Raw genomic sequence first — 25,100 nt, forward strand, 5'->3', positions numbered from 1 at the left:
GGCTGTGAGGTGAAGTGGGGGGGAGGGATTGGGTTGGTATAGGACACTGCAGTGCAGGGAGGGAGGTGGGCAGTGCAGGGAGGTGCAGGGCAACACACAGCAGGGAGCCTGTGCTGGGCAATCTTTGCAGCCACTCAGGGCCTACCCCCCCCCCCCCCCCCCCCCCCCCCCACACACACACACACAGCCAGGCAACCCCTTCTTGGCATTGGCAATGCATAGGGGGTGCACACGGGTGCACATGCACCCCGAGATTGGCAGTGCACCCCTTGAAAGAAGTACTGCTGATGCTGCCTGTGGGCTTGTTGATTATTGCTTATCGTTACTATGTAAATGTGGTTTTGTGGTTTGATAAATTATGTAAATTATGCTAAATATATAAAATACATTTAATTAGGTAAATAAAGGTTTCTATTTGCTTGACTTCATGTTCCATGTGTGTATGGGGCAAATGGAGGGATTTGCATAAGTTTGATAGGCACACATTCTTTCAATATGGGCGATTAGCAGATACTCAAGCCTGGCTGCCTGTCTTTGTTCCCCTCACTGCCAAATCAACAGAGGGACCCACAGAGGGTTAGGTAAAACTGGTAAACCTGGTAAATCCCTGTCCTGCCTCTTCTGTGCTGTGCAGTAAGAGGCACTGTCGGGGCTGGGGGGACTGTGGGTGGAGAGTGACAGGGAGGCCCCCCCCCAACAGGTGCCTAACAAATACCTGGCCCTGCTTGACACCCCTAGCCCCCTGGACCTGGGGAGTTGTAGGACCAGGCAGTCACCACTTGCTTTGAATGGCAAATGAAACTGCTTCCGGGTGCCCATGGTAGGTGGCCAAGGGGCTATTAATTTCTTGCATAAACCGGGGGTGGATTATGGGCTGACAGTGTCCCTGACAATCAAGGCCCCCACTTGGGGAGCCAGGGGTAGCATGGCCCAGGCAGGCACCCTGGCCATGGCCACGGAGAGTGGGCATGGGGTTTTGTGCAGGCAGTGGAAGCTTGCTGGGGATGTCTGCTGCCAAGCCAGGAGGACCCATAGGTCTGACTATGCTGTCAGTTCATGCCCACAAAATAAAAAAAAATGTTATGGTGCCTGTAGGCTAGAATCTGCAGTCCTGGGACCAGGTGGCCACCATTTGCTTTGAATGGCAAATGAAACCACTCCCAGGTTCCCACATTAGGCGGCCAAGTGGTTATTAATTCCTTGTATGAACCAGGGGCGTATTATAGGCCAACATTTCCCCTGGCAATCAAGGCCCCCCTTTGGAAGCCATGGGTAACACAGCCCAGGTGGGCACCCTGGCTACAGCCATGCAGGGCAGGTGCAGGGGCTTGTGCAGGTCAGCAGAAGATTGATTTATGTTGGGCTGGGCTGCTACACCTGGTGTCCAAAAATACCCACTACACACAAATACCTGCAATTTGCACCATTGGGATGTGGTTTATTTCACAACATAACTAGCTCATTTAAATAGCAAAAAACCCTGCATGTGTAAAGTGTGAAGCAAATAAACCACAAAAACAGGCAATTAGTCACATGTACACGTGCCCTTAATGTGCAGATTAATTCTGTGGATTAGCGTGACTGGCCCAAATATGCTAATGTGCAGTACTTAGCCTCATGTGCATTAACATCAGGAGAAAAAAAAATGCTAATGCACAGTAGTGCTGATTATAGCGCATTGTTTAGAACCTGTTGTTACACGTATTAAACTTGTAATGCACCATAATTACAGTGCATTAATGAATGTGTAGATGCATCCACTGTTTGCCAGTTCAGGAACTTGTATTTTAACCTGCTTCTGCCATGGCCTGTGTAACCCGGGTGGTACTCAGACAAGGTACCCCCTCTCCAATTGAAGGGATTTAGAGGGTGCCAGTGCGCTATGGGAGGCATGGCTACTTATGGGGAGCAGCTCTCCTCCTATTCCCTATAGAGTAGAGCTGAGACATCAGTTGGAACTTAACCACATACAATTTAATAAGGGAAGAACCGGGTTAGGATATGACATGTGCAGGAGAGGATGGGGGATCCTGGATAATAAGGGTACAATTCTCTGGGTACCTGTTGGGGGGGGGGGAACACACCAGGGGAGCATGAACGATGCGTAACCCCGGAGGCTGGGGGGTCATGGCAAATGCCTGCGGGTGACGGCAGCGGTGGGCACACGGCGACAGCGAGCAGGGAGCTCCCACAGGTGGCTGTGGTGGCATTGGCAGCAGGGGGGTGGCAAACGATGAGTGGCGACCGGTGGTCAGCAACCACCTGCAGACACTGCCGGTGGTGTCGGTGGTGGTAGGGGGTGGCAAGCAGTGACCACCCGCAGGTGTCACTGGCAGCAGCAGCACTGGCCAATCGCAGGGGGTGCACCACCAATCCCACGTGCACCCCCTATGTGTCACCAATGCAGGGGAGCAAGAGGGGATACAGTAAAGGTTAGGTACACATATACAGCTAACAGAGGCAAATCAATAACAAAGTTTGAGGTGCAGGGTTTCACAGAATGTAAGATGCAGGGTTTCCCAAAATATGAGGCACAGGCACACCAGAGGGGTAGGGCAGGGAAAGGAGGTAAGGAGAACCCTCCTCCCCAGTGAGGATTCCCTCTTCCCACCTCTCTGGTGCCTTGGGCAGATATTGAACCCAGGTCTTCCATGTAGCTAGCAAGAACTCTACCACAGAGCCATCAATGCTTGAGCCACTGTTTGCAGCTCCAGGGCTCTAGTCCCTCCAGGATCCTTCTGGCCTCATGCCAAGGGATGGAAAGAAAAAGAAAGAAAGGGCCCAAGCTGCTGCCTGCAGCTCGTGGCTTGGGTTCCTCTCAAACCTACCGTGTTCTGCCCTGCACAGTGCTCCAAATGAGCTGAGCTGCCTCCTGTGGCTCCCAGGCCCCGGCTCCCCACTGGAGACTCGCTGCGCACCACCCCATGTGCCAAGCTACCAAGCCGAGCTGCCTCCTGCAGCTTCCAGGGCTCTTCTGGGGCAACTGCTCCACCCTGCTGGCCAACTCATACCAGCTCTTCAGGACTCCTCTCCTTTGTCCCTTGTTGTTTCTCCTCGGAGCCAGGTGTGCTGCCCCTTTTATCCCCCCCAGGTGGCCGTCGGGACCCATCTGGAGACATGAGAAGTGAATCTTCGCTCAGGTCCGGGCTCTACCTGGCCCCTGGGTGAGGGGGTGGGGGCAGCCTTCTCCTTCTCCAGGGGCCTGATTGGTGGAGAAAAGGGAGTCCCCCCCACCAATAATTTTTTAACTTTTCCAACCCCCCCGGGCCAAGCTGCCACTGGCTAGCCTGTCACACCTGCATAAGCTTTGAGAACAGCCTGTGTGAAAATGTTAACTCTCCATTTGTGCCCTCTTGGAAGCTCAGGAATCACCAGCTATAAAAATCCGCTTCATATCTCTAATTCAGTTAAACCACAAGCTGTATACGTAAAGGGTTAATTATAGCTGCTTGACTTTTAGAAAACCTTGGCTTTGTCTCTGAAGCCTCCGTGCACATTGATGTGACTTCCTGGTGTTACAATGGTTGGTCAGGTAAGTGCAGCTTTAATTACAACAGTGTAAAAGCAAAGGGATATGTATTTAACCCAGTCTAATCTTGAGCTCCTTAGGGAGAGTGAGCTTTGCTGAAATCCAGATCATAGAACTAGGAGGAAAAAAAGACCAAAATCAGATCTTGTGCCACTAGAAGCTAAGTGAAAATGGCCAGTAATATTTTACAGCTCTGTAACAGGTTGCCCTCCCCGGTGCCATCTTTCTGGTTATCCGTGCCTTACGTGGGGCGCCCTTGGGGCCTGCTTTGTAATTCTTCGGCCCCACCCTAATCTCGCCTGCCACATCTTGATGGAGTTTTTTTTTTGGGGGTGGGGGGGGTTTGAGCAGGAGACTGCCTATTATTTTGGGTATGTTGGGGTCTCTCCTATTAAGGCTTGACCCCTGTTTTCTCTGGCTAGGCCTCCCCATTCAAACCCACTAAACAGGGCTTGACTCTGAGGCTCTAGCTTTTTTTTCCTTCCAGTGCCTGGAGGCTCGTGGCCCCCTTTCCTGCTCGCTTATGGAGACCGGCACTCCCTGGCCCAGAGGCACGGAAGCCGGACCCACAACCAGAGGGTTGTAAGTGTGTTGGTGATTCTTTCTCCCTAGGTGCAGTACTTTGCACTTACCTTTGTTAAACTGCATCCTGTTCTGTTCTGACCACTTTTCCAACTTGTCCAAATCCGCCTGAATCCGTTCCCTGCCCACCCGTGAGTTTACCTGGAGCCATAATTTGGTGTTGTCTGCAAATCTGGACAGAGTACTCTCCACGCCCTCATCCAAGTCACTGATGAAGATACTGAACAGCACTGGTCCAAGGACCGAACCTTGGGGGACCCCGCTGCCCATATCTTTCCAGGTCAATACCGACCCATCTACCACCACTCTCTGAGTGTGTTCCATAAGCCAATTTGCCACCCACCTGACTGTGTAATCATTTACATCACAGCCACTTAGCTTATTTATAAGAATGGGATACGACACTGCATCAAAGGCCTTTTTAAAATCCAAGTAAATGACATCTACCTCGACTCCTGTATCTAAGCATTTTGTGACCTGGTCGTAAAAACAAACAACGTTAGTCAGGCAGGATCTACCTGCTATAAATCCATGCTGGTTGCCCTTCAGCATTATTTTTCCTGCTGGACTCCCACAAATGTGTTCCTTAATAAGTTTTTCAAAGGTTTTCCCAATGATAGAGGTGAGATTAACTGGCCTATAGTTACCTGGATCCTCCTTCCTCTGTTTCTTGAAAATAGGGACCACATTGGCCCTTTTCTAGTCATCTGTGACCTGTCCTGAGCACCACCAGTGCTCAAACAGTCTTGCCAGTGGTTCTGCTACGAGAGTGGCTAATTCCCTCAGCACCCTTGGATGAAGATCGTCGGGGCCTGCTGACTTAAACACGTCCAGCCCCTCCAAGTGTCCCTTCACTAGGTCGGTGCTAAGTGTTGGTGTCCCTCTCGTGCCTGTCTGTAATCCAACTGGGAGATATGTCTTTATCCATGTTCAGGAATACAGATGCAAAAAACTCATTGAAGAGCTCAGCTTTGTTGCTCCTATCTGTCACCAATTGCCCTAGTCTGTTTTGTAGGGGTTCTATGTTGCCATGTGCATTCTTTTTGCTCCCTATATACCTGAAGGACTTTTATTGTCTTTAATTTTTGATGCTAGCCTGAATTCCATTGCTGCTTTGGCCTTTCTAACTGATTCCCTGCAAGTGTGATGGAGTCAGTTCTCCCTGTCATCTTTTTTGGCCCCCTGTCCAGGTGGGTTTTTAAAATGCAAGCGCATGTCTGGATTTTTTTTGCCTCTGGCTTTTCCCAGGCATTTCCAGCTTGGCTGCTTGGGGCTGGGGGCAGTGGGGCTAGGTCATTGGCTGTTGGGAAATCATGTACTCTGCGTGGGCACCAGCAGGTGGGGGAATGGGGGACAGAGAGAGAGAGCATATGTGTGCACATGCGAGCTGTGTGGGCAGCAGGGCTGGGGAGTAGGAGGGCAGGAAACTGCAGGTTGGGAGTGAGGGGCACTGACAGAGGTGAGGGGGTACAGTGGATCAGGAGTGAGAAGCATCAGCAGGGCTGGGGGGAGCTGTGGCTTAGGAGTGAGGGGCAGAGACAGGGCATGGGCATATCACTGCCCCCTCCCACAATCATTTACCCCTTCCCCCTGTTCCCTCCCCACCATCCAAGTGTCCTCTTTTTTGATACTGGAAATATGGTAACCCTACATTAGTTATTGGGAGAGGCTGGTGCATCATTCATTCTACAGAGCGCATGCCTGTAGCCTGGAGCTCTTGCTTGCTCCCTGTGTACCATTAAGAATCTGGTAGTGGGCTATTGTAGCTCCAGTTTTTCACCGAACTACAGAAACAAATCCTTTTATTTTGAAAGTTGTGCTGAAAATGCAGACTTGCTCAACAGTGATTGTGCTTTTCTGGGATACTCACTAGTTTCTGTTGCACAGAGGCTCAGAGAGTTTTGAAGTTGACTTTGTTATCTTCTAGCCACTGATCAAATGTTCTGGCCTTGGGGTTAAGTTTCAGGGTTAGCTCCATATTGCGATCTGGATTCATAGCGTAGAACCGGAACATGTTAGCCAGCTCCTGGGCCCCAGGGAAGCCAAGCTTCTCATAATCCTCAGCTGAGATCTGCAGAAAAGAATGGGAGTGGAGAGAAGTCTTGGCTGGTCAGAACAAGAATTAGGGGGCCGGTTCATGTTACTTTTAATCCCTCCCTGCTGGAAATGGGGTAAAATTTCTACCCCAACATGGTCTATAGAGAATTTAAAAAGGAATATTTCTAACATGGTGGTATGGGCCTTGATGCAACTTGCTTTTTGGGTCTAGTATTGATTTGTAAGTGACATTTAGATTTGGTTTTCTTGGAGTGAGGCTAAAACAGCAGCCACATAATAAAATTGAAGCGAGCATGAAGTCCAAGTCCTTAGAAGTGCTTTATAGGAAGATCGCTTCTGTAGGAAATAAACTAATGTGATTTTACCATGCCCTTCCCAACTGCTACCCAGATCCCCATCACTGGCAGCACCTCTCCCCCTCCCCACTTCCCCTCTTCCAGATCCAAAATCCCTGGAACATCCACTCTACTACCATAAAATTCTGAACAGGATACTGTTTGTCATTCATTTAACCATGAGGTGGCACCACACATCCATAATTACTGTAGGCAATTTGAACTACTCCTCTGAGGTGTTACAGAGCAAAACTGGGGGGGAGGGAAGAAGTGTGCACACACAAATGTGAAGTTGTAATAGTAGCTGAAGCCGCAGTGTGGAGTTTGGGGTGCCGGAGTTCTGGTTCCATTCAGATGGAGGTCCCTCTGCAACGCAGCATAAATCACTTAATGTGACAGAGCACCTTTCGGGTGCCTGTCACTTTATGGGCTGGAGCAGGCAGCCGGCAGGTGCTTGAAGAGGGTGGCCATTTTAGAGCCCAGGTCTCAGGGCTGGAGCAGCAGTTTGCTGCCAGCCGTCAAAGGAGTCACATCACCCAGCTGAGCTACTGCACCTGGAACATATTGGAGGTAAGGGCAGGAGCTATGGGGATGGCAGGAGGCTCCTGGTCTTGGACATGACTGGAAACTGCACCCTGCAGGGGAAGGGTGGCCTGGTGGGACTCCCTGTGGCCTGGGAGTCTCCAAGAAATGCCAGGCCATTTACCTCCCTGGTGAAAGGCGGGTAAGGGTGCCTTAACCCCAACCCCTACCATCCGGTGGATTTTTGTGAGAGAAAGGGAGGCAGGGGCAGGCATGCTACTGAGAGGTACCTGAGCCCATAAGGGTGTAAGATCCAGGAGTTAAGGCCAGGCACACTTACAGAGAAACACCTGAGCCCAAAGGGGGTGTAAGACCCCAGGCCCTAATGAAAGGGCAGAGTTGAGGCCAGGCGCACCTAGAGAGAGAGAGACCTATAGGGGTGTAAGACCCCAGGTCCCAGGGTAAGGGCAGAGTGTTGGCCCAAAGGAGGGGTGAAGTGGCCCAGTGGGGGGCTAAGAGCAGAGTCAGCCCATAGTTTGGTAAATTGCTCAGCCACCATGCAGATATGGGTTGTGGGAGAGACCCAAAAGGCTGCACCATGGCTGGCCAAGGAGTGGAGAGTTAATCCTGATGGCCTACATGGTTGCTCAAAGGGAGCAGGGTGGAATGTATGTGGCCCAGAAACAGAGCAGTGTAAGAGAGGCCTGGTGAGAGCATGCAGGGTGTCAGAGGCCCCAGTGAGAGGAGGGCAGAGTGAGTGTGGCCCTGAATAGGGCAGTGTGCAAGAGGCCTAACAATGCACTGCGTTTGGCCCAGCTGAAGCTGGAGCTGTAACAAACTATATGTCATCTATGAGGCATGGGACACGATAAGGGATGGTTGGAGTCATGTGTTTACCATCCGGGAACAATAAGGTGCTCAAAGGGCAGCCTCCTGCCTAAACATCTGAATTATTTAACAACAAGGCATGGCAAGGGAGTGAGGTGGGAGGTTTGCCCATAGACAGGTGGTGGGCTGGTACTGAGACCAGGCTTGGGAGTTTGCTCCTGTCACACTTACATATGTTTTTCCAGAAGTGCCAGTTGGAGGTGCTAGGACATGACTGGAGAGCCTGAGTAGCTGGCACTCCAGTTGCTGTCTGTATGGAAGTTTAAACATTCTAAGTGAGGTACCCAACAGCACAGACTACAGTTGAAAGTTTTAGCTTTGATTTCTGTCTCAATTTCACCTTTCTTTAAACAGGATTATTGGGCAGCTTTATTAACTGCTGTGTATAAAAGGGACTGGGGCCCTGGAATAAACAAACAATCTATATAGAAAAGGGACAAGTCTATGGGTAGGCAAGAAACCTGCAGAGGGTTGTAACAAAGTGCAGACCCAGCTCTACAGCCATGTGGAAAGATCATGGAATTCAGGGTTCAAATTATACTCTGACTCTTGGGTGGGTGGGTGGGGATCTGGAGCAGTGGCAGCTGGAAGCTGGAAGGACCTGCTGCTGTCACTGTCACCACCTGACCTGCTTACAAAGGCATGGGGCAGGCTGGGACCTCTCCATTAGACCTCTCATCTCTTATAGGGGACTGCGACAGGGGGCCATCCCTGGGGCCAGTCACAGTCAGCCCGCCCACCCATCTAGGGCAGTTTGCCCTAATCATCCTGCCACGCCTCGATGTATCAAAGAAAGCAGTTGGAAAAACGCAGGAGGCTGCCCATTTAATGCTCTGATGCCAAGAGCATAATACATGGCTTCAACCTCACCTGTATGGATAATACTGTGTCCCATACCTCGCAGATGGCATCCACAATCACTACTGCTCTCCTGGCCCTTTAACTGGGCTGCACTTGGCCTCAGGTTTCTGTAGACATGCCTTGGCCACATGCCCTCACTGGGGTCTCAACTCCAGCCCCTCACGGGGGCCTCAACTTCCACACACTCTGGGCTCCTTGCCTCACATGAGGCTTCTAGCCCCTCACACTGTGCCCCCCCTCACTGGGGTCACTACTCCACCCCCTCGCTGAGGCTTCTGGGCCTTGCACCCCTTGGGCCTCAGGGGTCTGTCGATGTGCCTGGGCCCCACTCTTAGCCTCCCACTAGGCTTCACTCATTCAGGCATTGGGCCTCAGGCACTCCTGGCCCCTGTGTTGTTGCCCAAGCCTAGTGCTTTTCTCTCAGGGTGTGCTCCCCTAGCTTTTCCCCTCCACAAGTTACCCACAAAGCAGCAGGGGCTGAGGCCTTCCAGAGCTTTTCACTAAGGAGGCACAGGTGTGGCATTTCCTGGGGACCACCCTACCACAGGCAGTCCCACCACACCATCCAACCCCAGCAGAGTACAGTTTTAGGTTATTCCCCAGGACCACTGCAGGCTTACCTGCCCTGGCCCTTCTTCCCCTCACTGGGCTCCTTCTTCCATCTCGGCTACTCACCCCTGGGCACTCTGCTGCAGCCTCCAACTCACAGCCTAGTCTCGGTCCCTGGCCTCATCTCTCTCAAGCCCTTCAGGAGTCAGGGCTTCCACTTCCATCATTACAGCTTGCCGGCTGGCTGATTGCCTATCCTCTTTTTGGCACTGATGTCCCCCCCATCGACGGGACCTTCATCCTCTTTTAGGCTCTGGCCTCGCCTCCGGAGGAGTCGGGGTGCCAGTAGCTCTCCAGAGCCCTGGCCTACCCCTTGCGGTGGACATACTTGTCTTTTGGCTTTTTGGCCCTGGCCCCCTTGCTTTGACCAGTTGAGATTCCCCTGGCATCAGTGTAGCAGCAGCTGACCTCTCTACTCAGCAGGGGTCCCCTCTGGGCCCCACCATAAAGCCATAATTTCTTACTGGGCTGGCCTGCTGCCCCCAGAGATCTCACACAAGGCAGCCCCTTTTCTCCACTGGGCTCATCTGAGCCCCTGACCTCACTACTAGATGTAATCAGGGGCTTGCCTAGCCCTTCGGTAGGCCCGCACTCTCTGAGCCCCTTTCCTAGGCTGGCCTTGCTTTCCCTAGGCCCATAGCCATTTCCTCAGGGCTTGGGACCCCTTGGGTCCCTAGGAACCTCCTCCTTCCCCACCGTTCCTACCCTTAACCTCCAGGTGTTCTAGGAACAGCAGTACTCCAACAAGGAGACATTCACCCTTTAGTTCCCCAACTGCAACTGCTAGCTCTGCTCCTCAGGCCCTGCTCTTATTCTGAGGCTGCTCAGCCTTGCTCCAATCAAGTGGCCTCCTGGCTATCATGTGACTGCCTGATTAGCTCTGCAGTCACCTGCAGGCTGCCTCACAGCCCACTCAGGCCCTTAAAGTGGCAAGCACCGAAAGGTGCACCACCACTCACCTCCCCCCTTAAAATCCTTCTGAGTGGAGGGGGGCTGTCTTTCTGTCACTCCTCTCTGCAGGCTCCTCTACAGCCTGCACACATCCTTAAGGTGGCAAACACCCAAGGTGCTCTGCCACAGGGGGCTTATGGGAAGCTCTTGTCTCTCGGGGGGGGGATCAACCCCCCTATATTTCAAACACTTACTGAATCCACTGCCTTCATAGAACCTATAAACAGAATTCAGGGCAGCGCACAAAAAAAAGAGAAAAACTGGAGGGACCTGTCCAAAATCAAGTCAGACTAATGGAAGAAATCTGCTCTGGGGAAGCATGCTTGGGGCAGAGGCAGGAAGCCTGTGAGAACTGCTGCTTTAACTACAATGGCAGTACTAATGCAGGTAGGACCCATGTTCTGGATGCAACTCTGCTATTAACAGGAATTGTTCTGCCTCTAGAATTACCACAATTCCCCTGAACAACTAAAGCTTTGCTGCCAAACCCTTCCTTCTGCTGACAGAATTGTGTCTGTACCTGGGGTTTTGCAACCAGAACTGCATCAGTGATGAATACAATTGTCTTGCATCTCTAGCTGATGTAGCTTTGCTGGCAGAACTCTGCAGCATAAATAATGGGTTGTGTGTCAAACTTTGCTTGGGCAGGCACTTCAGAGAATCCAAAATGGATACAAAAGAACAACCACCACTACCCACAACCTATGTAAAGGCAGCGAAGTCAAGTAATCTAAACTGAGGGAATGCCAGAATTAAGCCTTTCTATGCAACCTCAGTCCAACCCCCTGGGATCTGTGCATTAGGGCAGAGCTGTCCAATTGGTAGTCTGTAGGCCACAGGTGGCCCGCAAGGGGTTAAGTTGCAGCCCTTGGGCTCCTGCCTGGCCTACTGTCCCAGCTGCAACAACATACAGTCTCCTGGTCCCTCTGCCCCACTTCCTGCCTCCACTTCTGGGGGCTGTAGTGCAGTGTATTGTGGGGGAACTGAGGGTGAGTTCAGGACCACATGTATTTGGAGGGGGGGAAGAGAATGCAACCAAGTGGTGCAGCTGTGTGTGCGTGTGGGAGGGGGGTGCATGTGTGGGTAGGCAATATAATAAAGGGAGTGTCTGTGCGGCATGCAGCCCAGTGGCCTGGTGCGGCCTGTGGCATGTGGTCCCCAGGGGCTTAAAAGTTGGACATCCTTCCATTAGGCAGTAGAACTACAAGGTTACATGCTATTTTTACACTCTGCCTCATTCAGGAAAAGGTTAAACTCTTGAACCTAGTGTTGCAGAATTTCTGCTTGCACATTTTGACAGCTTTCTCAAGGGTCCTAGTGCTGCACCACTGTTAACTGATTTATTGCCACCATGGTCCCTTGAGGTGGGGGTGGGGAGAGTGTCATTTAAGAGACAGGAACAGAGGCACAGCCAGGTTAAGGCCAAAATTATCAAAAATGTCCATTAACTTTAGCTACCCAACTACAGACACTTACGGCCAGATCTTTATAGATTCATAGATTGTAGAGTTGGGAGGGACCACAATGGATCATCGTGTCCAACCCCCTGCCTCTGGCAGAAAAGAGGACCGAGGTCAGATGACCCCAGCCAGGTGACTATCTAGCCTCTTCTTGAAGACCTCCAAGCTAGGTGATAGCACCACCTCTCTTGGAAGCCCATTCCAGATCCTGGCCACCCTTACTGTGAAACATTTCTTCCTAATATCTAACCTAAATCCACTCTCAACTAGTTTACACCCGTTATTCCTAGTCTCCAGATTCTCCACGCCCCTCTTGAAGTGTGGTGCCCAAAAGGATTTAGCATTTAGAAGGATTTAGAATTTTTATAGTCCTTTAGTCAAAGCACAGCTCCCACTGACCTCAGTCACAGTCATAAGCACTCCATTCTATAAATATAATCCTTGGTATCTTGTTTTGGACACCTAAAAATGAGAAGAGCAGTTTGTGGCCCCTATGACTATTGGTTTAAGTGACTCCCCTGATGTCAGTCAGACAGCCTCTTGCTTTGGGCTATATGGATGGACAACACAGAGGCCTTGCATGCATCCATGTTTTGGTCCTGCCTAAAAGGAAAGCCCAGGGACCAAGATCTTCTGGACTGACTGACCAGTGTGAATGTCTAGCCCTAGACCTTGACTAGGACCATGGTGTGGGAGTGGTGAGTATCTGCCTCTTTTCTAGGATCTTGAATAACCAGTACCACCAGTCAGTTCCCTCTGGAAGACATTGGCACATTTTTACCTCCTCAGGTGAATTTGATGGCCCAGGTCCTTGTTCCTTCCCACAGAAAGAATAAAATAAGGCACTTCCCACCTTGGCATCTTTCACAGCCTTCCCGGTGTGTCTTGACAAGGTGGCAGCATACTCTTCCACAGTGAACTTGCTAGTGCAGAGCCCGAGGTCCTGGCCTACATACTCCTTTGGAGACTTCAGCAGGTGAACCACCACAGGCCCCAGGTCAGCAACAGCCATGCCAGCCATGGGAGTCTCTCCCAGGGGGATAGCTGCAGAGCAAAGAGTGTGAAGGACTCAATTTCTAGTCAAGGACATTGTAGCATTTGAGCCATACCAGCCTTCCACAGAGCCACAGTTAACAGGTTTAGGGCCCTGGAAATGGGTGGTTTTTTAAACAGCATGAGGGGGAAATGGTCTTAGGGACCTAAGAGAATTCCCTCTGAATCAGGGTCACATGCTGCTGAAAGGAGCCATGGGTGCAGAGGGTTCATTCATCCCTGCTATCCTCCTGAGACATGCTGCATGACCAGATCATGGAGTGCAACAGGCCCCTTTGCTTCAGCACTTATTTGAAAGGGTTGCCCAAGACAGTACCACCCTTTACTGCCCTTATTGGCTCCGTCCCCAGTTGCTGTTAATCTGCACAGTCTGGAAGCTAGAAAGCAGCTCTATATTAGAACCAAATCTTAACTGGAGCAGTGGAGCAGAGGGTTTGTGTCAAGAGCAGGTGTTAGCACAGTTTCAGGAATACTCTGAGTCTCCAGTGGGCCTATATACCCTACACTAAAGCCTGGACTGCTGCCTCTCCACCACTGTTGTTACCTAAGCTGACTAGACTAAAGCTACCTCAGGTACATTCCCCACATTGCACTCACACCTCTGACTGCAGTGTGGGGAGACCCCTGGAGTGAAAAGGCTCTTTGGTCCATCCCCATGCCTCTGATATCATAGACTCATAGAAAATTTTATTAGAAAGCAGATAAGAACTACATTCTACACACTCCCATGGTTCCCTGGGGCCCCTTACCCAGCTCATAGTCTTCCCCATCACGGGCCTTTTGGGGTCGGAAGATCGTGAGGAAGTTCTCAAAGTAGAAGGGCAGCCGGACGCTCGTCATGGGGACACCAATCATCCGGAAGTACTCCTCAACCTCGCCTTTGCCATCAAAGTGAAGTACCTCCAGCCGGTCCTCCATCAGCTTGTTCACATTCTCCAAGCCGCTGTACACCACATAGCACAGGGCCAGCCTCTTCATCATGTCAGCCAACAGCTTGCCCTATGCATGGATCAGGTATGGGAAGGGAAACAGTGAATGTGGGTGATTCTTGTGAGTCAAACTCTCCACCTGGGATGCACCTATGCTCCAAGAACCTCCCCAGGACTAGGAAATACTGTTCCTCAGTGCACAGTTCTTGGGTACTGGGAGAGGCTGGTCCCTTACCAAAAATGGATAAACCAATGCTTGCTAAGGGCACCTCAGGGCTGGCCTTTCCCTGTTCTGATGTGCACACCTTGCTGAGGGGGACATAGTGACTACTGTTTTACAAAGGGATTTTTTTTCCTGCAAAAACAGGTCAGTAGCATATCTAAAAGAATAATAGGTACAGCGAAGGGCACAGTAACAGGGAAAGAGCCAATATCTTCCTAGAGTGTGTGACAGTGAGACATCTACCACTTCTATCCTGCATGCAGTCAAACTCCTGAGCCTACCTTGCCAGGCGGGGAGCAGGGCAATGGCAATGGCAAGAATGAGCAGGGCTTTGCTAGTGCAGATCAGAACTCAGAGTGTGCATCAGTGCCCGGAGTCACTATGTAGCAAGCTCCAGTTCTACCTCTCCTGGTTGTGGAGAAAAGCTTGAAAACAGGAGCCCTAAGGGTTAGAGGGCAATCACAGCAAACCCAGCAATGACAGTATTGCAAAACCAGGGCCTGAGTCAGGATTTATGATTACTTGGTGCTGGTCATACTGCACCAAGCCACAGTTGTGGAATGACTGTGTCATGTGTCTCTCTCACTGCAGCTATTAGGTCCTTCTCTGTCCCACAAATGTGTTATACAGCATTCAGATACACTGAGTTTTGCACCTGTGCAACCTCCTTCTCCTTGCTACAGTGCTCCCAGTAGTTTGTCACAACAAAGGCTCCATATGCTCCCTTCAGGGCTGGCTCCAGCGTCTGCTCATCATCCTGGTCACCCTTCACCACCTCAGCTCCTTTCTGCTTCAGCTCCACTGCAGCCTTCTTCCTGGGGTTTCTTGTGACCACTCGGACCTGAAAGGTCCCATCTTCAAGCAAAGCCCTGGCCACAGAGCCCCCCTGAGCACCTGTAGGAGGCTAGATGTCACATTTTCACAGCTCAAAAGCATTTCTCCCAGCCTTTTGCCTTTCTTTTGTTAGTTTTAAACTTACTACCTACTTGTTTGTTTCATTTTATGATCTCTAGTTCTTGTATTGAGAGAATAAATAATAACTCCCTATTTACTTTTTCTTCACCATATAATATTTTTTAAACCCTTGTCATGTTCCCCCTCAAGTATTTTTTTTCTAAACTGAATAGCCCTAGCCTCTTTAGTTTTCTCATATGGAAGCCACTCCTTGCCCTTCTCTGTACCTTCTCCAGTTCTTCCATGTCCTTTTTTGAGATGTGGGAACCAAAACCGGGCACAGTATTCAAAATGTGGATTCAACATGGATTTATAAAAGGATATGATGATATTTTGTTTTCAGTTCCCTTTCCCTTCTTGGGGAACACCGCTGTTTACTTTCCACTCCCAAAACTGACCATTTATATACTTTAACCAATTTCTAATCCATGAATGGATGTCCCTTGTAATCCCATGACTACCTAACTTTGTTAAGAGCCTTTGATGAGGGACCTTCGAACAGGCTTTTTGGAAGTCCAAAGACACTAATGGCAACTGGTTCATCCTGATCCATCTGCTTATTGACACCCTCAAAGCAAGTCATGTTCATCCATGTGCAAACATTCTTTTTTTTTATTATTATTGTTTCTACCAGTTTTCAAGAAACATACATTAGATTCACTGGCCTTTAGTTCCCTGCATCCCGTCTACAGCCCTTTTTAAATGTTGGGGTCACATTAGCAACTTTCCAGTCCTCCGGTACCAAGGTGTTTTATAGTGGTAGGTTCTATACTATGGTTAGGAGTTTGGCAATTTCCAGCCTGAATTCCTTCAGGACCCTAGGGTGAAAGTCATCAGGTTCTGGTGATTTGCTACTGTTTAGTTTATCACTTTCCTCTATGACCTCATCTACTGAAACCTCAGTTTGGGTCAGCTCCACAGACTTGTCCTTAGAGAGGAGTGGATCTGGTGAGGGAATTTCCTTAACATCTTCTACAACAAAGACAGATATAAAGCATATATATAGGCTAAGAACTGCCAGTCAAAAAGCCTGAGGCTGAATTGATTCAATTTCTGCAGGTTAGTTTAAATTGCGTAGATTGAACCGATAAGCAAGTGAACATTCACCTTTGATTGTAGAAATGCAGCCAAGTGCCTGCAATGGCCCAGGCCTGAAGCCAGGGGGTGCTATAGAATGCCTCCCTGCCCAGTTCGAGCAGATAGCTTGGGCCATGATTAGCCTGCCCACCCCATGAGTGGGGTTCACAGGGGAGGTGCAAAGCATCCTGAGATACTAGGGTTTGTGAGTTAATTTGGATCTGAAGGGGATGTGGGACAGATGTTCAATAAACTGATTTAATCTAAATCAGGTAAGTCTGATACCACATCCATTCAGGTTTATCTTAAACCGGTTTCAACCATTTTGAAAGCAGTTTATGTGTACTGAACTTCTGTTGTATTACAGATTTGAATTGGTTTACCAATCACTTATACTGGTTTATATGTAATTTCTGTCCCTAGCCCTAAGGTTCTTGACAATCCTTTAGTACCCCTTTTACCCCTGAATCATCTAAAGGCCCAACTGACTCCCTGAAAGGTCTCTGGCTGTCTTTGGCATCTTCTTTGATGTCCTTAAAGAAATGTTTATTGTCACAGGGCACTGAGGTGTGCCTGCTCCGTTAAGGGCAGTGGCAGCTTAGCTAGAGAACTCCACAGCTGCAGGCTGCTGTGCCAGAAGGCTAATGAAGGAATCAGCTGGCACCTGTACCTGGTCAACTGACTGGAAGGAGGCAGGGCCCTGGGCACATATAAGCCCCAGGGCTGGAACTAGCAGGGGTTAGTTCCCTGGCAGGTACCAGGGGAGGGAGCTCCTGCAGTGAAGAACTGCTCAGAAACACTGTGGCTGCCTGATATGCTGCTTACAGGACTAATGGGGCTCCAGGAGCTTATCAGGTACCCTGGGCTGTAAGGCACTCAATGATCAGGGAGGAGTTTGCCTCTTTTAAAGAGTCAGCATGCACCCTGCACTGTTTGTATTACGTTATAGCCCAGGGGCTCATATTTTTGTTGTTGTTTGTACTCTGGTGGATCGGCCTGAGGCTACTGGGGAGGAGGAGGCCTCATAGGGGCAAACTACCATGTGGAGCCCCAGTGCCAGAGGGGGCATGACGGCAGGCTGTGAAGAGCCCAGCACCAGAGGGGTACAGCGGCAGGGCTGTGGAAAGCCCAGTGATAATAGAAGGCTGAATTTGACCAAGCCCTCATTACAGGGAGAACATTGATATATCATCTGCAAGGCATGGGGTGTGGTAAAGGAGTGGCTTTGGAGCCACGCATTTAGCCCATACGACTTGGGTTGTCTTGTGAGGCACCTACTTAGAGTGGGACCCAGCAAGGGGTCTAAGAACTCACAGGGTGTAAACTATGTGCCTATCCCCCACAGTCTCTACCTCCCGCCTGTTCCTCAAAGCCCCTGCCCCCCTGCAGCCTCTGCTGCCACACTTCCCACAGCCTCTGCCCCCTTCCCCCCTCTCCTCTTACTATCAGATGAGGTTCCAGCTCCATTCCCTGCACAGAGCACATGGAAGTGTAGCTTCTGCCTGGCCATGCAGCAATGTCCCAGGGCCTGGAGCTACCGCTGCTGCCGATTGACCGGACAGAGCCACAGCAGCTGCCTACCCCTGCCCACCTTGTATTCAAATCCAAGATGAGGGGCTTTCCCCCCCCCAGTGCTGAAAGGGGGAAAAAAACCTTGTTTTAGAATCAAGTATATGTATGTATGGTATTGCCTCTTCAATGCTACCATTAAAGCAGGGGCAGGTGATTATTTCAGGGGGGGGCTGCTTACCAAGTTGTGGCAAGCTGTCGAGGGCCACATGGGTAGCCCCACCCCATGACAGGTGCCTTGCCCCCTGGTCACCATTTTGGGACCAGTGTCCCAATGTCTTGGGACCAGTCACAGGGCCAGCACCAGTGGGGCCCAGAGCAGGGTGCAGGCTGGCAGGGGTCTGTGGAGCTGGGCTGGGCTGCACCAGCAGGGAGATGGGGGAGCTGGCCCAGCTCCATAGAGCCCCTGCCACCTGGGACCCTGTACTCCTGCCACCCTGCTCTGGGCCCTGCTGGTGCTGGCCCTGGGACATGGGTGCAGACCCTGCTCCTACACCCACTCACTCGCAGTGCCCTCCCAGCCCCGCGGTATAGGTGGGGGGCAGCGCACAGCCCTGACCCCCTGCTCGCCAGCAAGGAAGGAGCTGGTGCTGAGCACAGCGAAAAGTGGCCCCTTGCTCATCTCATGGCCGGCGCTCCCTGCTGCAGCCACTTGCAGCCCATCCAGGGCTGTCCTGAGCAGGCACAGGCAGACCCAGGCAGGCTGCAAGCAGCTGCAGTGCAGGGCACCGGCCATGGGGTAAGGGAGGGGCCGCTTTTCCTCTGCACTCAGAACCAGCTTGTAACCTGCGCCCGCTGCCAGCCTGGGTCCCACGCAGCTCTGGGCTTGCCTGTCGGGGCTGCTCCATGGTGGCAGCAGCTGCGGCCCCCCTGCTTTCCGCGCCAGGCACTGTTTGCTGCTGTTGCCCACCCAGAGCTCACGCACGGGGCAGCATCAGCAAACACTGCCTGGCGCAGCAAGCAGGGGGGCTGCAGCTGCTGCCACCACACCCAGCCCCTATGGGCAAGCCTGGAGCCAGTGCAGGGCCGGGTTACAAGCTGGTGTTAAGCACGGGGGGGGGGGGGGGGGGAGTTGCCCCTCACCCGCCCCATGGCCAGTGCCCCGCATTGCAGCCACTCACAGCCTGCATGGGGCTACCTGTGCCTACTCAGGACAGCCCCACGTGGGCTGTGAGTGGCTATAGCAGGGAATGCCAGACATGGAGCGGGGGAGGAGCCACTTCCCCCCCATGCTCAGCCCCTGCCTTGCCCTCAGCCCCTGCTGGGGCTTCTGGCTGGGGGGGCGGGGCCGGGCAGGCTCTGCTGTTGCAGGAGCTCTCCAGGGCTTCCCCTGGGTCCTGCTGCCCTTGGTTCCTGTCATCTTTGACAGGAACGAAGGACAGATAAATTTTAATTTTCTAAATTTTTTTAGGGACCCCACGGGCTGGATAGAATGGCCTCATGGGCCAGATCCAGCCCACGGGCCGTATTTTGCCCACCCCTGCATTAAAGCATGCTGGCTTTCTTTAGGTCCACTTTCCATTTTTTTGATTTATGGTATTAGGGTTGGCAAGCCAGTCAAATATTGTCAATTGACTGCATATTTCTTGACTGGCTGAAGGTTGTAGAAATTTTACAAGAAAATTAAATATTTTTGTAGTTTTTGTGACAGAAATATGATTCTTTGATTGTTTTTTGACACATTTTTAAATGGAAAAATTGTGGGTTTTCTCTGTTTTTTTTTCTGGCCCTTTAAACCCAAAGACCAAATGTCTGGTCCTTTCTCTATGGACCCTGGGAGAGAGGCAACTTTGGTGCTTATACTGCCTCCTCTCTCCCCAGGCTCCCTTCCTGGATAGGGTTACCATATTTCCAGTTTCAAAAAAAGAGAACACCTGCTAGCAGGCAGGGTATATGATTTTGTACACACGTGTGTGTGTGTGTGGGGGGGGGCAGTTTCTAACTGTTACAGTAAATAACAAGTATCATTACCTCAGAAATTAAATGTAAAACAAAAATAAAGCCACAACCCCCCCAGCCCTGCCAGTGCCCCTTACTCCCAACCCACACCTCCTGTCCCTGCTGGTGCCCCCCACTCCTCCTGACCTGCAGCCCCATGGTGCTGCTAGTGCCCTGCACTCTTGGCCCACAGTGTCCTGTCCCCACCCCCCAGTAACCTGCTGGTGGGTGCCCCCAAGCTGTCTCATCCCAACTGCACAGTTGCTGCAGCGGCTGTGGCTCATGTGGGCAGTGGCAGAGTGTGTGGGCTGGAGGGAAGAGGAAGGGAGGCCTTTGGAACCTCCTGCCTTGGGCTGCGGCTCCTGCACCATGCCAGGTGCCCTGGCCACAGCCCCTCCAGGCAGTGTCTCCTGGCTGCCCTGACCCTGTGAGCATGGACACTGGCCTCGGTGTTGCCAGCCTGCTCCCTGCTGCCCCCAAAAGGCCCCCACTACTCCCTTCTCCTGCTGGAGGGGCAGGTGCCTCCTCCCTGCCCCCCCTGCTCTGCCACAGCCCCAGCTCCCAGACAGCTTCCCCCAGCGCCGGCAGGCACCTGTCCCCCCTCACATACCCATCCCCTCCACACACCCCTGCTACACACACACACACACACACACACACACACACACACACACACACCCCCTGGACAGTCCCCAAGCCCTGGCCTTCCAACCCCCGCTTACCTGCATCCAGCTGCAGGGACTGCTCCCAACACCCTGCCTGGCTGTATGTAAGCCCCATGCATGTGTGCACAGAGACACACATGGCAACCCCTGCCTCCAATTGCCCAAGTTAAGAAATCTGTGTACAGTGCCAGTCCCCACTAGTACAACCTGTTGTATCACGCCTGTATAATTTGTATCCCATGGACTCACAACCGACTGTCCTCCAGTCATTGACTACTGGGGAGGTAGTGTCCTGCCTCCACTTTGGGAACACGTATCCCTCCCCCACTGCAAGATCACTACCTTCTACCCATCCTACCTCCCAGCACTCAAGGACTAGTATCTCCTAGGTGTTAGCCACCTTGAGCCTGGCTGTGTTTTAATGGGCTGACCTATATGACTTTTCCCACTGGGCTGCACTGGCTCCCTCTCTGAAGGGGAATTTCCATCATTTCCCACCAGTTTCCCCATCAGCAACAACTTACCTCTGTCAGGGCACAAGTGGGTTGCACACTCCTGTAGTTCCTTCTGACACCCCATCCTAGCCAGGCCTTTGGCACAGTGACTGACATGCACCCACCCTGCAGCACGTGACCCAGAGCTGGAAGCACAACTAGGTTGTCACTAGTGCAGACACTGCTGGGGCCTCCAGCTCCAGTGGACTTTCCTTTTCTGTGCTCAGCTTTCCAGATTTACTTGCCTGTTGCTCCAAAGACAACTATCAGTTTTTTGTCAGCCATCTGGGGTAAGAAGCCCTGGGCACCAGAAGCTCTGTGAGGGAAACAGACCAGGCAGGAGTCAGCTTATAAGCTCTTTAAGAGGGACCTCCACCATTCCTGGTGGTGCTCAGGTACTGTCTTCTATCATCTTCTCTGCCAAGACCACAGCACTGCACAGGCTCCTATACATAGTGCAGGGCAGGGACTCTGCAAAGAGAGGGCCCAGGCCCGATTCCTACACGAATCCCATTGCAGCAGGGTCTCTTTAGAGCAGTGGTCACCAACCAGTTGATCTCAGTTGACTGGTCGATCATGACAGTTGGTTGCAGTCTGTCAGAATCTCCACAATTGGGAGCAGCAGGACACACGTGGCTGGGCTGAGGCATCCCCTGCTGCCTGGGCTGGGCTAGGTGAGTGGGGTCAGACCCTGGGCAGCTTTTCTGGGAGGTGGGCGGGGCAGGGGCTGGGGGGGGCAGTAGATCTGAGCAGAATGTTCTGGGAAAGGTGAGAGTGGCCAGCCCCACTCATTAACCCATTCCAGCTCTTGCTGCTTCACTGTTCTTTCTCCCTTTTCCTAGGGGTTTGGGATCATGATGAAACTGCCAGCCCAGGGCCACCCACCCTCTAAGGAAGGGGAGGGAAGCAACTGTTCCACCCCCACTTAGCCACCTGCCCCTTCCAGATGCATGCTGCCATGGCGCAATGTCTGAACCACATTGCAGGGTAGGGAAGCCAGGAATGCAAATGACTGATTTGAATGTGGCAGCATACTGTCTTTCCATCTCTGGAGCCTAGTTGTCCTCTAAAGCAGTGGTCTCCAACCTTTTTATGGTGAAGATCACTTTTCGTAAGTAAAGGGCACCCCAGGATTCATATTCATAGATTCATATTCATAGAAGTTAGGGTCGGAAGGGACCTCAATAGATCATCAAGTCCGACCCCCTGCATAAGCAGGAAAGAGTGCTGGGTCTAGATGACCCCAGCTAGATACTCGTCTAACCTCCTCTTGAAGACCCCCAGGGTAGGGGAGAGCACCACCTCCCTTGGGAGCCCATTCCAGACCTTGGCCACTTGAACTGTGAAGAAGTTCTTCCTAATGTCTAGTCTAAATCTGCTCTCTGCTAGCTTGTGGCCATTGGTTACAAGAAACAATGGCCACAAGCTAGCAGAGAGCAGATTTAGATTGGACATTAGGAAGAACTTCTTCACAGTTCGAGTGGCCAAGGTCTGGAACGGGCTCCCAAGGGAGGTGGTGCTCTCCCCTACCCTGGGGGTCTTCAAGAGGAGGTTAGACGAGTATCTAGCTGGGGTCATCTAGACCCAGCACTCTTTCCTGCTTATGCAGGGGGTCGGACTTGATGATCTATTGAGGTCCCTTCCGACCCTAACATCTATGAATATGAATCTATGAATATGAATCCTGGGGTGCCCTTTACTTACGAAAAGTGATCTTCACCATAAAAAGGTTGGAGACCACTGCTTTAGAGGACAACTAGGGCTCCAGAGATGGAAAGACAGTATGCTGCCACATTCAAATCAGTCATTTGCATTCCTGGCTTCCCTACCCTGCAATGTGGTTCAGACATTGCGCCATGGCAGCATGCATCTGGAAGGGGCAGGTGGCTAAGTGGGGGTGGAACAGTTGCTTCCCTCCCCTTCCTTAGAGGGTGGGTGGCCCTGGGCTGGCAGTTTCATCATGATCCCAAACCCCTAGGAAAAGGGAGAAAGAACAGTGAAGCAGCAAGAGCTGGAATGGGTTAATGAGTGGGGCTGGCCACTCTCACCTTTCCCAGAACATTCTGCTCAGGGCATGGGGCTGATGGCTCACAGCTGTGGGAATGTCCTCTCCTGACCCCTCGAGCCCCCCCAAAAGGCAGCACCTCTGTAGACATTCATATCAGTGGTGCCCAGATAAAGCATAGCTTTCCTCTTCCCCAGCTGCTGGGAAATCGCTTTAGATTCTCACTGCTCTTTTTTTATACACCTAGTCTATTTTTTTCTGCTCCCCTTTCTTACCTAGCTGCTTCTGTCCTGCTTCATACCACATTTTCCAGGCCTCCCTTGCTGCTTTTTTTGCCCCTTGCCCCAGCTGCCTTCCTCCTGGCCCCTGTGGATCCCACACAGCTAGGAGATCGGGGGATGAAATGGGTTAGGTGCACTGGGGAAGCTGCAAAGAAGCAGACCAGCACTCTGCATCACTCTGACTGAGTTTACACCATTTCCCCAGAGGAGCCAAACTCATCCCATATGCACAAGCACTTGTCCCAGCCTTGTCCAAATGCAGCCAGCTCTGGGGTGGCACACCATGGCTGCAGAGCACTCTGCAATGACTTCAGAGGACAGACAGTGGAAGGAATATGTAACTTCCCCTTTAAAGTGTATAAACTCTAACATCCATATAGTGCTCTGTTATGGGGGATTTAGCATTCCCACTGCATTTACCTGCTCTGGAACTCAGCTAGGACACCTGGTCTGACTTCCAGCTCTTGTAGAAAATACCAACAAGTTTAACAACCTGCTATACCAGTTCTCAGGCGGCCCAGTGCTGCCCTGCAGGGGGGGGTGTCCCATGGAATTACCAGGTCTTCTTGTCTGGCAAGTGGGGTTTTCTCCAAATATCTCTGATCCAGGCAGCACCCCAGCCTAGTTTACGTGATCTGAAAAAGGTCAAGAGTGTCTAACCCCTCTGATGTGTCCCAAAGCTTCACAGAAAAGATTTGCAGAGTGGGCAGTAGGGTGGTAGGCCAGCAGCAAACCCCCTCTCCAAGTCCGTAAAAGCAGTGCTGGCTGGGTGCCAATGAGGGTCTCAGACAGTCCTTTCTGGGGGCCCCAACATCAGAGCTCAAAAATTAAAGCAAGCTATGGATAAGGGCAGAGCTGTCCTCCCCACTGCCAAAGGACTTTACGTAAGGGACGTGGCAGGAGGTGGCTGCTGTTCTTAGCAGGTTGTCAGGGGGTGCCCCTCTTCCCTGCACTCATAGATTCATAGATGTTAGGGTCAGAAGGGACCTCAATAGATCATCGAGTCCGACCCCCTGCATAGGCAGGACAGAGTGCTGGGTCTAGATGACCCCAGGTGGATGGTTATCTAACCTCCTCTTGAAGACCCCCAGGGTAGGGGAGAGCACCACCTCCCTTGGGAGCCCGTTCCAGACCTTGGCCACTCGAACTGTGAAGAAGTTCTTCCTAATGTCCAGTCTAAATCTGCTCTCTCCTAGCTTGTGGCCATTATTTCTTGTAACCCCCAGGAGCACCTTGGTGAATAAAACCTCACCAAGTCCCTTCTGTGCCCCCGTGATGAACTTATAGGCAGCCACAAGGTCGCCTCTCAACCTTCTCTTGTGGAGGCTGAAGAGGTCCAGGTGCCCCAGTCTCTCCTCATAGGGCTTGGCCTGCACTCGGTAGTTACCAGTTCCTTATTCCCAGTTCCTGGTCCCTTCTCCCCAGTTTCATTCTCAACGGTTATAAATGTGTCAGCAATGAATGAGGTAAGAGAGAGACTCCTGTATTTCATGCACTTCAGCTCCTTCCTCAGCACAATGTACTTGCTGAATGATACAGTATTATCTTTTTACCAGCAAATACACAGATGTAGTGACACAAGGAACACTTTCCTTACTTCAGCTCTGGTTAACAAACTGTTGAAAATGAAACAGCAAATAAGGAACCAGGAAATGCAGATAAGGAACTGGGAGCCAGGAACCAACGGGCCTGCACAGTCAAAGCCAGCCCACTCCTCTGCCAGGGCCGTCCACTCCCACCTCCATGCACACAGGCCTCCATGAGAAGCCCACTAGCCACCTACCTCTGCCTTGGCACTTGACTGCCCCAGCTCCCAGCAGAGCTGCCCTCCGGAGGCCCCATCCCCCAGGCACACAGCTTGCTCCTTCCTTCTTCCTTTCAAACTCCTGGCTCTGAATGACTGGCAGAAAGCAAGAGCTGGTGCATTTGAGACAGGGGAGCCTGCTCCACTGGGACCCTGTGCATGGGCCTGATTCCCTTGTCTTCCCCCAGGTTTACCACAGGCAGCGTGTGACCCCTGTCTGCAAACCAATGCAGGTCAGCTGTTAACTGGCAGCGTATTTAAAATGCAGTGCACAGATGCACGCTAGCTCTCCTCCCCCATTTCCCGTGCAGAA

At 51.7% G+C, this 25,100-nt stretch overlaps 1 protein-coding gene across 5 annotated transcripts; it reads right to left on the minus strand.

Moving 5' to 3' along the window:
• Nucleotides 1-1,952: 1,952 nt before the first annotated feature.
• On the minus strand, nt 1,953-25,100 carry NMRAL1 (NmrA like redox sensor 1). 5 transcript variants are annotated; one of them, XM_019493115.2, is made up of 7 exons: nt 24,767-25,100; nt 20,943-21,013; nt 14,656-14,894; nt 13,598-13,847; nt 12,577-12,839; nt 5,982-6,182; nt 1,953-3,644 (listed from the first exon to the last, which is right to left on the minus strand). In XM_019493115.2, the coding sequence occupies exons 1-6, from the start codon at nt 24,823-24,825 to the stop codon at nt 6,003-6,005; spliced, it is 1,062 nt and encodes a 353-aa protein (XP_019348660.1). In that variant the 5' UTR covers nt 24,826-25,100; the 3' UTR covers nt 1,953-3,644; nt 5,982-6,002. The 5 variants fall into 5 exon arrangements, with proteins under 5 accessions (XP_019348660.1, XP_059572818.1, XP_019348659.1 ...); XM_059716835.1 differs by lacking the exon at nt 1,953-3,644 and adding an exon at nt 23,404-23,618 and having other exon boundaries at nt 5,897-6,182; nt 24,767-25,099; XM_019493114.2 differs by lacking the exon at nt 1,953-3,644 and having other exon boundaries at nt 5,897-6,182; nt 24,767-25,098.

Source organism: Alligator mississippiensis, chromosome 13, assembly GCF_030867095.1.
Source record: "Alligator mississippiensis isolate rAllMis1 chromosome 13, rAllMis1, whole genome shotgun sequence".
In the NCBI taxonomy this organism is placed as follows: domain Eukaryota; kingdom Metazoa; phylum Chordata; order Crocodylia; family Alligatoridae; genus Alligator; species Alligator mississippiensis.

Coding starts and splice junctions, on each gene's coding strand:
- NMRAL1 (XM_019493115.2), bottom strand. CDS start 24,825: ATGGGGCCTCCGGAGGGCAGCTCTGCTGGGAGCTGGGGCAGTCAAGTG. Junction 21,014..24,766: donor AGTCAAGTGCCAAGGCAGAG/GTAGGTGGCTAG, acceptor TTTCCCTCACAG/AGCTTCTGGTGCCCAGGGCT. Junction 6,183..12,576: donor CATCAAATTCACCTGAGGAG/GTAAAAATGTGC, acceptor TCTTTTCTGCAG/ATCTCAGCTGAGGATTATGA.